Source organism: Typopeltis vanoorti, chromosome 8 (assembly GCF_054136105.1).
Source record: "Typopeltis vanoorti isolate ZY-2024b chromosome 8, IOZ_Tvanoo_1.0, whole genome shotgun sequence".
Lineage (NCBI taxonomy): Eukaryota > Metazoa > Arthropoda > Arachnida > Uropygi > Thelyphonidae > Typopeltis > Typopeltis vanoorti.
Genome location: NC_143556.1, coordinates 81869140 through 81883843, shown reverse-complemented (window position 1 = coordinate 81883843; position 14704 = coordinate 81869140). Strand labels below are relative to the sequence as shown.

The 14704-nt window shown below is 33.9% G+C and overlaps 1 protein-coding gene across 2 annotated transcripts in view; it reads left to right on the top strand.

Moving 5' to 3' along the window:
* The window catches only part of LOC150104166 (guanylate cyclase soluble subunit beta-1-like), a 195476-nt gene that overhangs the window by 120144 nt on the left and 60628 nt on the right, over nucleotides 1–14704 (top strand). For both annotated transcript variants that reach the window (XM_090396787.1, XM_090396788.1), the window contains one exon: nucleotides 8978–10224. In XM_090396787.1, coding sequence (XP_090252913.1) covers nucleotides 8978–10224 — 1247 coding nt within the window. The remainder of the gene's footprint in view (nucleotides 1–8977; nucleotides 10225–14704) is intronic.

Below are 14704 nucleotides of genomic sequence, written 5' to 3'. Positions count from 1 at the left end.
TGGAGTTTCTGTTAACTCTATACTGTATATCGTATTTAAGTTTCGTGTATAGTGCATGTAGTAACGGAACAAATAATTCTCAGTTGTTTTCTTGGGTGTTTTCTTGATACAACAGAAGATATCTTTTTGTGGTCCATCCCTTACGTAATGTAATATTTCTTTGATTAAGAAGAGAAAGCAAAGTATAAGAAAATCTGAAACCTACTTTCATAGTTTGTGTGTGGTATGCAGGAGCGCGTAACAGTTGGCAAGCATCTGGTACATATTTTCCTTATGCTGTCGAAATGTTTGCTCATTATATGGTAATATAATGAGAGTAAAAGTTCTGCACATCTGTACCTACTGTATTTATAATTAGATGGCTTTCAAATGTTCAAAGTACACTATGGTCCACGTTAACTAGAATAAGTAAACATTTGCTGAAAGGATCACAGTACACATTTCTAGTTCCAACATTTCAAACCATGAATCGATAATTTTGCATTCAGCATTGTGTAACGAGCGCTAGCGGACTGTAGCAAATTACTTGATTTCCCATTCAGAGTCTGCACTAGAAATCCATTATTGATGCTTTCGGTTTCGCTCTGCGTAGCGTAACATCAGAAACCATATCTCTGCTCTAAAACTGAAATTGGATGTTTTAGCCAGAGAGGAAAATAATATATGGAGAGAGGGTGAAAGAAAGTGCACACAGTCAAACACAAGGTCCATATTCAATGGACCATTAAACATCGATTTTAACAATTTAATTGGAAAATATAGCCTTACTTTTAATAAGTTAAACAACATATTATATATTAATTGTTGATTCAAGCATGTAATTCATAGTTTTTTAAATTTTTTTCGAATAAAATGCAATATCTTCTAGTCATTTTTAAGGCAGTGATATTACTTAATAATATTACAAGGGAAATATTTTACAAGCGAATGTTTTCAGCACTTTTTTTGTCGATATCAGTAGATAGCTAGCATCTAATTGCCAACATCTGAGTAAATTTCTACAGATTTGCAGAATTATGAATACAAGAAATACTGTCCAGTCAACTGCTGTTATCTCATGTTCTTAACCTTAGCTAATATTATTGTTGAAATAGTTGGAAATGGCTCGGTTTTATTAGTTACTGTATAAATACCAAGGTTTCTGAGGTGGAAAAAAACTTACTCCTCCAAAACTCGAAAACTCAAGAATTCGCTGGAAAAGAATATAAGCTGGCTAATAGAAAAGAAAGATCGTAAAGATCTTTCTGATTTAAAGAAAGTTTCTAGGAGGATAAACATATGCATTAAATTTATAATATTGGATTGATTTGCTTCAAGTACACATCAAATGGACTAGTAAGTGAGAAAATAAAAGCGAAGTGAAGAAGTGATTGCTAAAGAGTGAAAAGTTATATAAACGTTTCACTCTTTAGCAATGTTAAAAACTATTAAAAGATTAACAGGATTAAATGTTAGCTAGTGCTAATGCACACTGATTCATACGATTTGGTTTCTTGTATTATTATTGATTAACTTTTGTAGCTGTTAGAATTTAAGAGGATATTGCTGAACGGTCCGGGTAGATTTTATTATGATTCCTTTATTTATTTATTCATTTGTCATATGAGCACAGAGTAGGTTTAATTAAAATTAGAAACAATCTTAAAGAACATAACAGAATATATAAAATAAAAGAGTAAACTATTACACAATGTAAATCATTTGTACCATATATTCATGTCAAAATTCATGAGCCACTCAGCTACTTATGTTGATATGCTCACCAAGCTTCCAGGGAAGGCTCTTCAGCTGCATTCATACATAATGTGAGTCACTGTTTAAACTGATGCTCCACAGTTGCAAGCTGGAGTTAAATTGATGCCCCAGGTGTGCAAGCATGCTGCACTCTAGCCTTGTTCGGTTCAATAAAGGTTAAGTGTTCGCCAGGTGCGAAGATCGAGATCAAAACCAAATGGAAGCTATTTGGATCCTTTATAATTTCTTTGTCAGACAGGGCTGACATATTCTTCCACTCTTCTTTCCTAGCACTGGAAATATTAAATCCCTCGTCGATCAGCTGTTCTGCAATTTTCAAGATGTCGAGATTTGAGTCTGTCACTTCCAGATCAGTGTGGATCAGGAGTTGGGGATTGTTCATGATTTCTGTATATCCTCTTTGAAGGAATTGATTCTGAGTAGGTGTGCTGGTGGGGTAAGCGTAGTGGGGTAAGTTTCATTGTTCCTGTCACAATTCTAATACTGGTGTGGAGTTGGGTATCGATAGTTGCAGTCCGGAGCACCTCTGTCGGGGCTCCCCACGATGTATCTGCAAGATTCTGGATTATGTTATTGCGACATTCCAGTTTAGCAGCAAGCGCTATGAGATACAGATAGAATGTCAGAGTCCTGCTCAGTGTGATCCCTAGATATTTAAGATTTCGCTTACAGAGTTATCAATGAGTCTTTCTAAGATATTATAGAAGACAGTATGCAATGCTATCGGGTGGTAATTTTCAGGCTTTTCCTCACTTTTGCCAGGTTTCAATAAGGCTGTTATCGTAGAATGTTTAAAGGCATTTGTTTGTTTACTACTGACAAGTATGCTTGAATAGAAACAGTGATGCTACTTGCCCAGCATGTATATTAAACTCCGAAAACATGCTGTCAGAATCAGGACTTTTCCACTCCTTGAACTGCTTTATCAATTTTGGAGGGGTGAAAGGATAAGAATATTGACTCAATGGTGACTTCATGCATTGCTCGATGCAGTTCTGTTTTAATATTTCAACTATGCTTCTTGACTGCAAGTGTTCTGAAGAGATTAATTATATGGGTATGTTATTTGATTAAGGTGCATTTGGCTTGTCTTCATATTCTGAGTTGAAGGCACGTCATAGTTTTCGTATAAGTTCCAAGCTTTACGGCTAGGGTGTCTGAAGACCATGTCCTGTACGGTTCACTGCCATCTTTCTCTTCTTGCCGCGTTCAGGCTTTTCGTTTCGCCAGCGATAAGTTGTGAGTGGTTACTTTGAAATTCTCTGTAAGGTCTCCGTGTATCCGTGTTCCAACAAGGAATATATTCCTTTGGGTATCCTCTTGGAATACAAGGTCGGACTGCAGAGAGGACCACTCTCACAAATGTTTTATAGTTATTCTGCTCAGGCTTAATGAACCGTACGATTTCATATAATTTCCTACTAAATATGTTCCAATTTGCCATGTGGAAATCCCATCTCCCGTTAGTGGGACACTAGGTCTACCTAGAGGATGACTCTTCGTCGTTTTGTTTTGAAAAAGCTAAGGAGTACTTGTCGGGTTATAGAAACTAGCATCAATTCTCTGGCAGCGGTCACAAAGCATCAATAAGGGATGTTATCAGTATTCTACTGTTCAGAGTGAAAGTGCCTATTTGTATGACATCGAAGACAAGCTGAAGATTATTAATATCTGGCCAATGTACCAGGAATTTTCAATTTTCGACACTATTCTTATATTTCCACTGTGTATGATGAACAGCATATATTGCAGGTCATCATATGGTCTTTAGGGATGGTCTTATAGAAATAAAACTGAGAGTCAAGATGTACCTGGAGAGGTTTGTAGACATTCACTTTGTTGATATACCACGGGTTTTATCATAGTTCCTGTGATAGGAATGATATCCCTGTGATGGTGCTTCTTATTTATGTGGCATATCCATGCATTTCGCGGAATGTAATGCCAAACATTATATATCCGAAGATAATACATCTTCCACTAGCATTTGAAAGGTGTTCAATATGTGTTTCTTGTACTACTACCATATCATTGTTTTCTTTAGGAAGGACTTTTCCCAGAACTTGGCAATTGCTATAGTTGTTTGCTATATGATTCCTTTAATGATATTTATTTAATTTGATATAAAATAGTGAAGTCAACCAAAAAGTAATAGTGTGAGTAAGATACAAAATAATACACTTAATATACGTATTTTAAAATAATTGTAAAGGTAGCAATTAAAACTCGCACGTGCACCGACACAACAACAACAAATTATTGCTATTGCGTATGTGTAGAAATTGAATATTTCTCTACGTAGGCAACATTCTACAAGATATGTTAAAAATAAATTAGAAATAGACAGAATATATCTAATGTGTTATCGGCAATTAAAGAGTTAGCCTAAGGGAATTTAAGACGGCTAAATTGGCTTTTATATATTTGATCTATGTTATTATTAGGCAGCACATCATAATCTGTATAGTTCTATCTGATTTGCGTAATATTTCTATTAGTTTAGTCATTTTTGGGAGAGAAGGACGGGGGGGGGGATCCGGGTTTTCTACGAAACAACAACAAAAAAAAAAAACTTATGAAATCATCTATATTATTTTCATTTCATTGTGTGTGGTATGCAGGAGCACGTAATAGTTGGTAAGCATCTGCTGCATATTTTCCTAATGCGAAATGTTAGCTCATCTTTCATACGCTGCCGGTTATGAGAATTTTATAAGTATTCTAATAAATGTAAGTTGTTTTCATCATTCATTCAGTCTTTTGTTTTTTTTGTTTGTTTGTTTCTCGAAAAAATGTTAGACAAAAACACAACCTTTTTTCTGCCTCCACCGCAATGTTTAAATTCGTGGTGCTGTTTTATTCACGACAAAAATATAAAAACAAAGTTTAATAAATAAATTATCAAACTTCAAAACTTATCCCATTCCTTGGAACGTAAGTTCCACAATACAACTACTGAATTCAGATTAACAACAAATTGCTGTACGTGCCTCACGTCGCCGTGTTGAATTATAGAATTATTGACACAATCAAGAACTTTTCTTTGAAATGGTTGTTCGTTGTTAGCTGCCTTTTGCAACAAAAAAAAGCGTTAATGACAGAAACCGTCTCCTTTTTTCCTTCATTAGGCGCGTATCAAGTGCTATGGTCGAAACTATTAATTGTTACGTAATACATGTTAATTTAAATTCTTCATAAAAGCATATAGTCATTTAAGGTTTTTTTTTAAAATGCATTGGCTTACTTTACATGTTTTAAATCTTATATGATATTTTATCTTAAAACTGATAAAATATTAAATTATTTGAATTAGAATTATTGATTTAAATGTATTAATTAAGAGTATTACATTATTAAACGTTTTAAATTAGAGTTATTAATCTATTTAATTAGAACTAGAATCATTATACATTCAATTAAATTAATTAAATTATTAAACTTTAAGCTATTAACATTATTTCAAAAGTACAAATTAGGTTATACTTCATTTATATTTTAGTTCTTAAAGAATACACATTATACTTCAATCTTATAATATTATAGCATTTAATTTCATTTTATTTTTATAACGTATTGTAAATCGGGGGAATTATAACGTGTTTATATATATATCCATTCTATATATATATAAAAAGATAAGCCGAAATTGGAAACCTTTTTATGGCACGTTTTTTGTTACGTAACAAATTAGCGGATAAGCCTTTAGAACAGTTGTCGACCATTAGAACAGTACATGTTAGTATTCATTACTGAAATTAGCATAACGCGCATGTCATGACTGATTATATAGTAATTATTTTATTGTCATTTCATGATTTTGAATAATTAAAGTGAGGTTCATAAAGAACCGGCCTACCAGCCCGGAACATGGAATCGTGAAATTCAAAATGGGTTTCAGATATATTAATAATTTATTATATTAATTTTTATTTATTGATTAATTAATTAACTTGTTTAGTGACTTAAGAAACGCATGTCTGTTTCTTTTGGTGCTTGTATCTGTGTATTGATTTCTATGTTCGAAGCTTAGGAATCCAATTCCAGTAAGTTCCCGCAACGATGAGCAGGCTTCTGTTAGTAAATAGTGACATTCAGTAGATGGCACAAATGAATGATGCAAGAGAATCATTAAATATTTCAATGCAGGCTCTTTCATCTATCGAATTGTGCAGGCATCCTAGCAACAGAAAAGTCAGTTCGTTGATATAATTATGAAAGCAGACCTTAAAGAAGAGTAACTCGGTACGATTTTTGTGATCATCAAAATCAGCCGATCGGCACCTCAGAATCCTTCGATCCTTTAAGTCATGTTACTGTGTTACGTAAAGTTTCTGTACGCTCGTTTCCTCATACTTCTTTTATCAGTTTAATACATGAGTTCTTGGTGCTAAACTCACTTCATTTTTTTGGGCTATTTATCTTCAAGAAATTCTACAAAACGATACTAAAGTATGTGTGTGAATGTGGTATGAGAAAACAAAATTCGTTTCTTGAACTGCACGGATTGTTTTCTCATCCAAAAATGCTCTTTCCCTTTCATTCCTGTATGTTCTGTTGCATTGCTACTAACGAGAACACACAGGAATGAAAGGGAAAAAATAAACCTAAACCAAATAGCTATAATAAGTGAACATATCTATTTTGTTTTCTGGTACATAAAACAAGTAAAGAATACAAAGATGCCTTAATTGTTGTAGAGATTTCATAGTATTCTGGTCCTGGGAAGTTAGTGCTGATTAACAACCGAGCGCTAATAGAATGAGAAATTCAGATATTTGGGCCATTTTAAGTTCCTTTTTTATTATTTTATGAATTCTCTACAAATCACTGTTTTGTACTTTTGAAATTCATATGAAAAAAACACCAATTAAAAAAAATAAAGAATTTCACTGTAGTTAAATCTTGCAATATCCTTTCCAATAATATACTTTGAATATTTGCAATTATTTTAGAATAAACTATTTTATTGTGAAAATATGTATGAAAAAGTAAAAACGTTTTTAGAATATGATATATTTTATTTTAGATATAAAAAAACATATGATAATTTATTAACTCCCTGGCTTTAGAGATTTTATATAAGTTTCAGATCTTACCATTCAGCTGTGTGGCGGCTAAGCTACGATTGTTGAACACCCCCTGAGTCTTCCACCTGTATAGAAGACCTTTGCATTGTAAATGAAGCCTATTCAAGAACAATGCAAATACTTTGTGCCTTCAAAAAAAAAAAAAAAAGAAAGAGACAGGCCGTTGCTATAATGAAAGCCACATTTCATTTTTGTTTTCATGGAAGTTTTTTTTTTAATATATTGTAAAGAGAGCAAACATTAAACTGCGCCATATTAAAGATTATAAGCGTATACAAGGTAGGACAATTACAAACACCCAAGACCGCACCGAGATTTGAACCCGCGACTGTTGGTCGGAGAGCACGTATGCTAACCACCCTGCCAATTGTACAAGTTAATGAAAATAAATACATAAGTTTGCACAGTCTGAAAATAATATTTCGCTATTTAAAATATATGAACTATGAGAAAATCGTCCACAAAGGATCATATCAATGAATATTACAGAAAGAATGATTCATTCATTCATTTAAATTTTACCTCTCTATCTTATCTTATCACTTCTCCTCTGTCTTAATTCATAGAGCAATGTATGCAGTTTCCGTTTAACCCTGTAAATGGGTTTGTGTTTAAGGATTGAATTTAGCTGAAGATCTTAAATATCCACAAGTGAATTGTGTTCCTTCAGATGACAGCGTGGATATATCATCTTATATACAAGAGAGCGGTGGCATTTAGAGAGAATGTGCACTGTATTGCGATATGGCATCCAATAACTGCAAGACAGAGAATATATTAAATTACATACGACTCACTAAGTGGTGGTGGTGGTCGTGTCCCCTCCTGCAGTACATTAGCGTCATTGCTGCAATGGATAGAATAACTTCATATACCATTCAATGGTTATTTATTCATTGACCGCCAAAGATGTGTCAACGATCAGTCTGCTGTAAATAATCATTTTTAAGTATTGCAGCACTATGTAAAAGATATTTTTAATCTTTTTTTTTTACTTTGGGGTTGCTTGATGAAGACAAATAAAAAGGGTAAAGCAATATTTTCCTTGTGAAGGATTTCCTTCTAGGTAATACTTCATTTCCAAACCCATCTGTGATAATCGCTAGTGGGAACTCATGGATGTACTTTTGATGTTAGGATGGCGAAAGAAAATTTGTCTGATCAATCAACAACTTCTTGGTTGGTAAAACAGGAAGATATAAAAGTGCTTTGGTAGTTTTGAGATTAAATAAAATGATCAGCTGAATTTATGCATGCATTCATAATATTCTGTGTCCCCTTCCAATGTTTTTGCTATGAAGCGTTGTTTTATCAAAAAAATTAATTAATTAATTTCATTAAAAAAAAAAAAAAATATATATATATATATATATATATTTGGTATCTTAAATCATTATACTACGATGGTAATAAGATCGTGAATTATACTAACCTAAACATGAACGGATGAATCATGTAATTTGGATTTCTATGTGCATTTATAAAACTTTGGATCGATTTGCTGTAACTTTTCGTAAAAAAATAGTCAACTCCTCTTTCTTAGTGACTTCTCTACATTAAACCTAACAATTGGCGTGTTCTCAAGGCTGTCTATTGGCTTTCTGTTAAATATCTTTTTTTTTCTCTCTCTCTAAGAGAGAGAGAGAATTATACCACTAACAAAAGATTACTTTTAAAGAAATTGCGTGTCTGTATATGACCTACTTTTAAACTTTTGAAAACTCTAAACGCTGTACTTTGAAAAATATTTGCTGATTTACTTAGAAATTCTACTTTCTTGAATGATTAGAATAGTGGTAGCTACTAAAGAAATCAGTTCCAGTTAAATTAGTTTTGGTGTTTAACACACCACTTTATAAAGAACATTCTCTAGCCATTAATATGACCTTATAATTGTTGCTAGACATTATGATAATCGTTACCTACGTGGCAAGACGACTCTCTTCCATCTCTGTATAGCGAACTTGAAATATGTGTGTGTGTGTGTGTGTGTGTGTGTGTGTGTGTGTGTGTGTGTGTGTGTGTGTGTGTGTGTGTGTGTGTGTGTGTGTGTGTGTGTGTGTGTGTGTGTGTGTGTGTGTGTGTGTTATTTGCAGTTATATTGAACTGAAGATGTTTCCTTTTTCTTCTTTCAGAGCACACTGAAGATCAATGTTTGGAGCAATTTGGCCAACACTTCTTAGCATACTGTCGACACAACGGATTCGACAGGATACTTCGAGTTCTTGGTGCGAACCTCTACGATTTTCTAATTAATCTGGACAGTCTTCACGATCATCTCAGTTACATTTATCCTGGAATGAAAGCACCATCTTTTCGGGTATCTACAAATGAAGACGGGTCGCTTCTGTTGCATTATTACAGTGATCGAAAGGGACTTCAATCAATAGTTAGAGGCATAGTGGAGACTGTTGCTAAAGAATTTTTTAATCTCAACGTAAATGTTGAAGTAATTCAGATCTCAGAGGAGCAGAGATACCATGTCGTTTTTAAAATCCAATCAAAAGTGACAGATCCGGATTCAGAACCACAAAGTTTGAACCCGCCTAGGAGTAATAGGCGTCTAAGCACATCCCCTCACGATCTCTCAATCGACGTAGAAACATTCTGTAGAGCATTTCCGTTTCATATCGTATTTGACAGGTGTTTAACAATAACTCAAGTCGGCAGGGTCATCCTCAGGCTAACCAAGGACTATTTCGTTAAACACTCCGTGGTTCGCTTTCCTGATCTGTTCGTCATAATCCGTCCCGTAATTAAGATGAACTTTGATTCTATAATCGACTGTAGCAACATGGTTTTTGTGGTGACCACTAAGAAAGGAATCGTTCGCTCCATGTCCGAAGGCAGCCACGGCAGTGAGTGTCGGAAGCCTAACTCCGTACCCTACTCTTTACGACTTAAAGGTCAAATGATGCCGCTTCCCGAGTCGCACAAAATCATCTTCTTGTGCTCACCCCGCGTGTGTAGTCTAGAAGAAATGCGTAGTTTGAAACTTTACTTGAGTGATTTTCCTTTACATGATAAAGTGCGAGACCTCATTTTTCTCTCCTATTTCCGCAGGGGAGAACGCGAATTAGTGGAAAAACTTGACGAAGCATCCAATCACCTGAAGGATTTGGATTCCAAGTTAAGAGAAGACAAGAGAAGGACTGATGATCTCGTGTGCTCCATTCTACCTTCGCAGGTTGCTCGCAGACTCTGCCAAAATCAATCCGTCGAAGCGGAAAGCTTTTCCATGGTGACATGTCTGATCTCAGACATTGTTGGGTTTACTGCGATGTGTGGGAACGAGAATGTGTTACCGATCGATATTGTGAGACTCTTAAACAGTCTTTACTTAAAATTCGACACTCTAACGACAATGAGGAATTTATACAAGGTAAGTTGAGAAATGCGCTCGAAGAATAAACGATATTGTTTTAATGCGATATTTATTTGACGTTTATAATATAAATAATATAAACTTAAATGCTTACTTTAATTACCACATTTAATCCAAATAAGCGAATATTTACAGCTGTCATTAAAAACTAAAACGGAGTAGAAACCAGAACAAAAAATGAAATATGAAGCATCTAGCAGATTAACGGACCATGTGTTCGATTCCCTTCAATAAGCTGGAAGAAACATCTCCTTAAAAAGAGTCGCTTTGGAATTTGAGAAATAATTCTGTCATGCTCGACAAAAACATTTCTGATTTAAATTAATTTAGCTGAAAGAACCAGTTGAAGATACTATCACCCTCCACTTAAAATTAACTATACAATCGTTTTTTAATAAATATAACAATCACATTAAAAAAAACAGTGTTTTCAAAAAATAATATTTTTTATCGTATATCAGGAATTCTAACAAAATTTTAAGAGATCAAACGTTTCATATAACTTTATTTTTTCTTATATATAAAAGTATTTACTTTTTTAAGAAAAAATTCCAAAATTTATTTTGATATAATTTTCGTCAGTTTTGCTGACTAAACTCCTCTTTCGTGATGGTATAGTTAACTATAAGTGGAGGCAATAATATAAATCCTATGTTTTGTTAAAATGTGAAGTCTTAATGTTCTAGAATGTTCTAGTAGTACACTGACAATGGTTTAAAGAAAACACACAATCAGAAATTTAAGGAGAAAATTAGTTTTATATATTAATTTGTGGTTTATGGTTCAAGTACATTTTACATATACCATAAATCTTAACGGCTTATCTTCCCTTTAGCCAATCAGATATGCATTTTTGTTACAACCAGTCAAAATCCGAAGATTTTGACTTGTTGTAGCAAATCCAATGTAAGTGGATTTTGTACAACGAATTCCTTTATCTATTTTGTCGGTGTTGCATGTGTAAAAAAGTACAAAGGAACATATGAAACATGTTTAAACGTCAAGAGCTAGTCAAGTTACAGAAACTGCTAAATGAACTAAATGCTGCAAGTCTGGATGGATAATTGCAGAAGTAATGATATTACTATTCGAGTAAATGCTGTATGTCACATTTGTCATATTTGCTAATGTCAATGTGATTTAAATATTTCATTCTGATAGCAACTATTTAAAGTTTTGTTAAATCACTGATGGACGTAGAGCTTTGCACTGGATTGCAGTGATTGGACTTTTGCTACAAGTAAGGCTACGGAGGTGATAATATTGTGTTTGTTAAGTACCAGTATTCACCCGCCGATTTGTCTCCATTTCGAAACAAAAATCTTGACTCTCATTGAGTATGAAGAATCTCCTACCATTGTATGAGGCTGGCTAACTCTCCTTCAGCGAAAAGCAGTTATAAAGATTCCTCTCCGAAACGGAATTCGAAACCAGGTCAATCTTTCCAAAAGTACCCTGTACTGCATATTTATAGGCATACGATCATGAATTCAAAATCTTTTTTTTTTATTATTAACATATTTCAAACATCGGAATCTAATGATTGCTAACGAATTGGTTCCAGTGCTAACGTCTACATATTTTAATGATGCTTTTAAATTCATTTCGATGTCTTTAAACGACGTAAGTATGGCAGTAGTTCCAGAAATCGGATTGTAAAGATTTCCAACAACAAAATTCGATAGAATTTTCCTACTAGTAAACAAAAGGAAAGGTTGTTTAAAAATAGAAGTGCGTTTCTTAGGAGAAGAACTGCAAAGGAATAAACAAGAATGCATTTTGATAAAAATTGGCTAACACTATTCTTGATCATTTCCCGCTTTGACCTTTCAGATGAACTTTCATAACAGAGTTGCTATTTTGCATAAAAAACATAATATTAGTTTTGGCTAATAATCCTTGTGTATAAATCATTTCATTTAGGATGTAAGAGCCACCCCGTATAAAATGAGGTTGCAGAAATGACGCAGTCTGCTGAAATAATAGAATAGACATCACATAACTGCCACAAGACGTTTAAAGTGTTGTGGCAGTTCTGTGATACAACTGGCATCTTTGAAATAAGACACAGCACACATTATGCTGTCATACGAATTAGGAATCTCCATTACTTACTTAGAACAAAGTATAATGCTATGTACAGTATTTTACTATTTCCACAAGCGAGTTTTTTTTTCTTTCTAACCAAAGAACATCTTTATGGAAGATGTTCTTTCGTTAAAAACCTCTCTTGTGGAGGTAATCTTGAGATAAAAGAATCTTTATCTTCAAAACTCGAGTTTTTTTTTATTTCACAAACATACAAATTGACTGGACAGACAATTCACAGACACATTATGATGCTAATATTAATTCTTTGTGGTTTCGGCAGTAGATCCAAATCATCCATCTAGCGCAGCGTTTCCCAAAAGGTAGGCCACGACTCGGCACCCGATCACGAAAGCTAAATGTCGGGTCGCCTAAAAAAACTCTCCAAAACCTAGGTGTTTCATTTTGGGGTTTTCTTTTTTTGACGAAACTCTAAAATGCAAGTAAATAGCGTTTAATCGGGACTAATGAATAAATAATTTAATTAATAGAGACGAAACAATAAATCTGGTTCGACTTCCGATTGGAAGTCGAACCGGATTTAAGAATAAAGTTATCATCTTTTCCTCCAAACCTGAAGTTTCTAGTAACAAACAACATCACACTTCTCATTAATAAATTACTTGGCTTTAGTTTAATTTCTTTATACTTTTGTAAGAGTAAATGCTTCTTTATTATAATAATAATAAATGAAAACTCTATGAGCATTCAAATCTATTTTATTTTACCTATTGGCCATAAAAATTTTAGTGGGTCACGAAGATGAAGTATTAAAATAACCGGGCCACGGAAAACAAACTTTGAAAAACCTTGATCTAGAACGATATATGGTAACAGATATATGCCAGTAGAGTCGAGGTACAAATTTGCATGCTGTCAGCAGCACTTTTAGATGTAAATACAGAGTTTCGTATACGAGCCCGTGTGTGTTCCTTACGTTTATTCTCCTAGCTGGTTTCTGAATTAAAACCCAGAGCAAGAAAGTGTAATACCAATCAGACCAACCAAAACTTTAGGTAACAAGCTCATAAATATTATTCGAGTCCCAGACAGGATTCCGACGTAGATCTTTCCATTCAAATGCATCCTTGATGCCAACTGTGGTACGAAGAATGCATGCAGAATTATCAAGCGACAGACATATTTTAAAAATAGTTCTACTGTAGAAAACTAAATTCAATGCAGGGATAGTTTTCTTTATTTTTTTTTTCCATTCTTCTGTTTGAGTGTATTACGTCCGGACTTTTTGATAGACCGAAACGTAAGAAAATATTTTCTTTCCACCAGAATATTTAGAAAATAATAATTTATCTTTCTTCTGCATTTGCTGGCAATTCCAAACTTACATCAACCAAAAAAAATGACTATTAAGGATGTTACATTTAGCTAGTTTGCTTTCAATATTGATATTTAATATTAATATTAAATATAAACATCCAAAGAAAAAGAAATAAATTTTTTCTATCATTATTTTAAAATATCCTAAAATTTAAACAACATTTATTCTATATAAATGCTATCTTCAAACACTAAAATATTTAACAAGGTCGGTTTAAAGGATACTGATTTCACTTTAATTTATGCGTTTATAAACCTGCAGTAGAGAACATGGTTGTTTGTATAAAATGAAAATCTGGTTTACAAACATCGCTTATTTATTAAACTCGAGGTTATCTAAACGTGCCATTTACGGCATGTTTGGATAACCTCATGTTGAAAGATCGAAATAAAATGGCCAATGAATCCCTGCTGAGGTAACTCTATATTTAAACCCTCAATGCTATATATGAATTGAGGGACTAAAATATCAATAGGCTTTATAGTTCAGGACGCTGCAAAAGTAAAAATAAAACCAATGGCCAAAATTTTATTTCAAGATGATTTCTGATTCACTTGTCCCAGTACATAATACCTCCAAACTATTACAACGTAGTGCACACCTGAGTATTGGCTTATAAAGTACACTGTACTATTGATGGTGTAGTAAGCATAATGATTATTGTACTTCCTTACCATCGTAAAGGTGTATCTATTTCCAAGACATATCGTCCAGCATATTGGAGAGGGAATTAAGAATAATGAACTAGGTAGGGAATGATATTTATGTTACTCAGTGATTCATGTTTATAATGCAGTGTTCAGTGGGCGCGGTTGGCCTAGCAGCTACGCGCTTCGCAACGTATGCCTGGGGAAGGAGTGTCCTAGGTTCGATTCTCGTCGACGACGTAAGGAGCTTAAGGATCTTTTTCAGCCATAGCCAAGTTAGCCGGTCTTGGGCATGAACAGCAGGATTTTTCCCCCACTTTATCTGGGATTTTTTTTGCTCGCAACAGGCTAACCGACCCCGTGAATACACACGCATTACAGTCATGAATATCGCCCTTAAGGG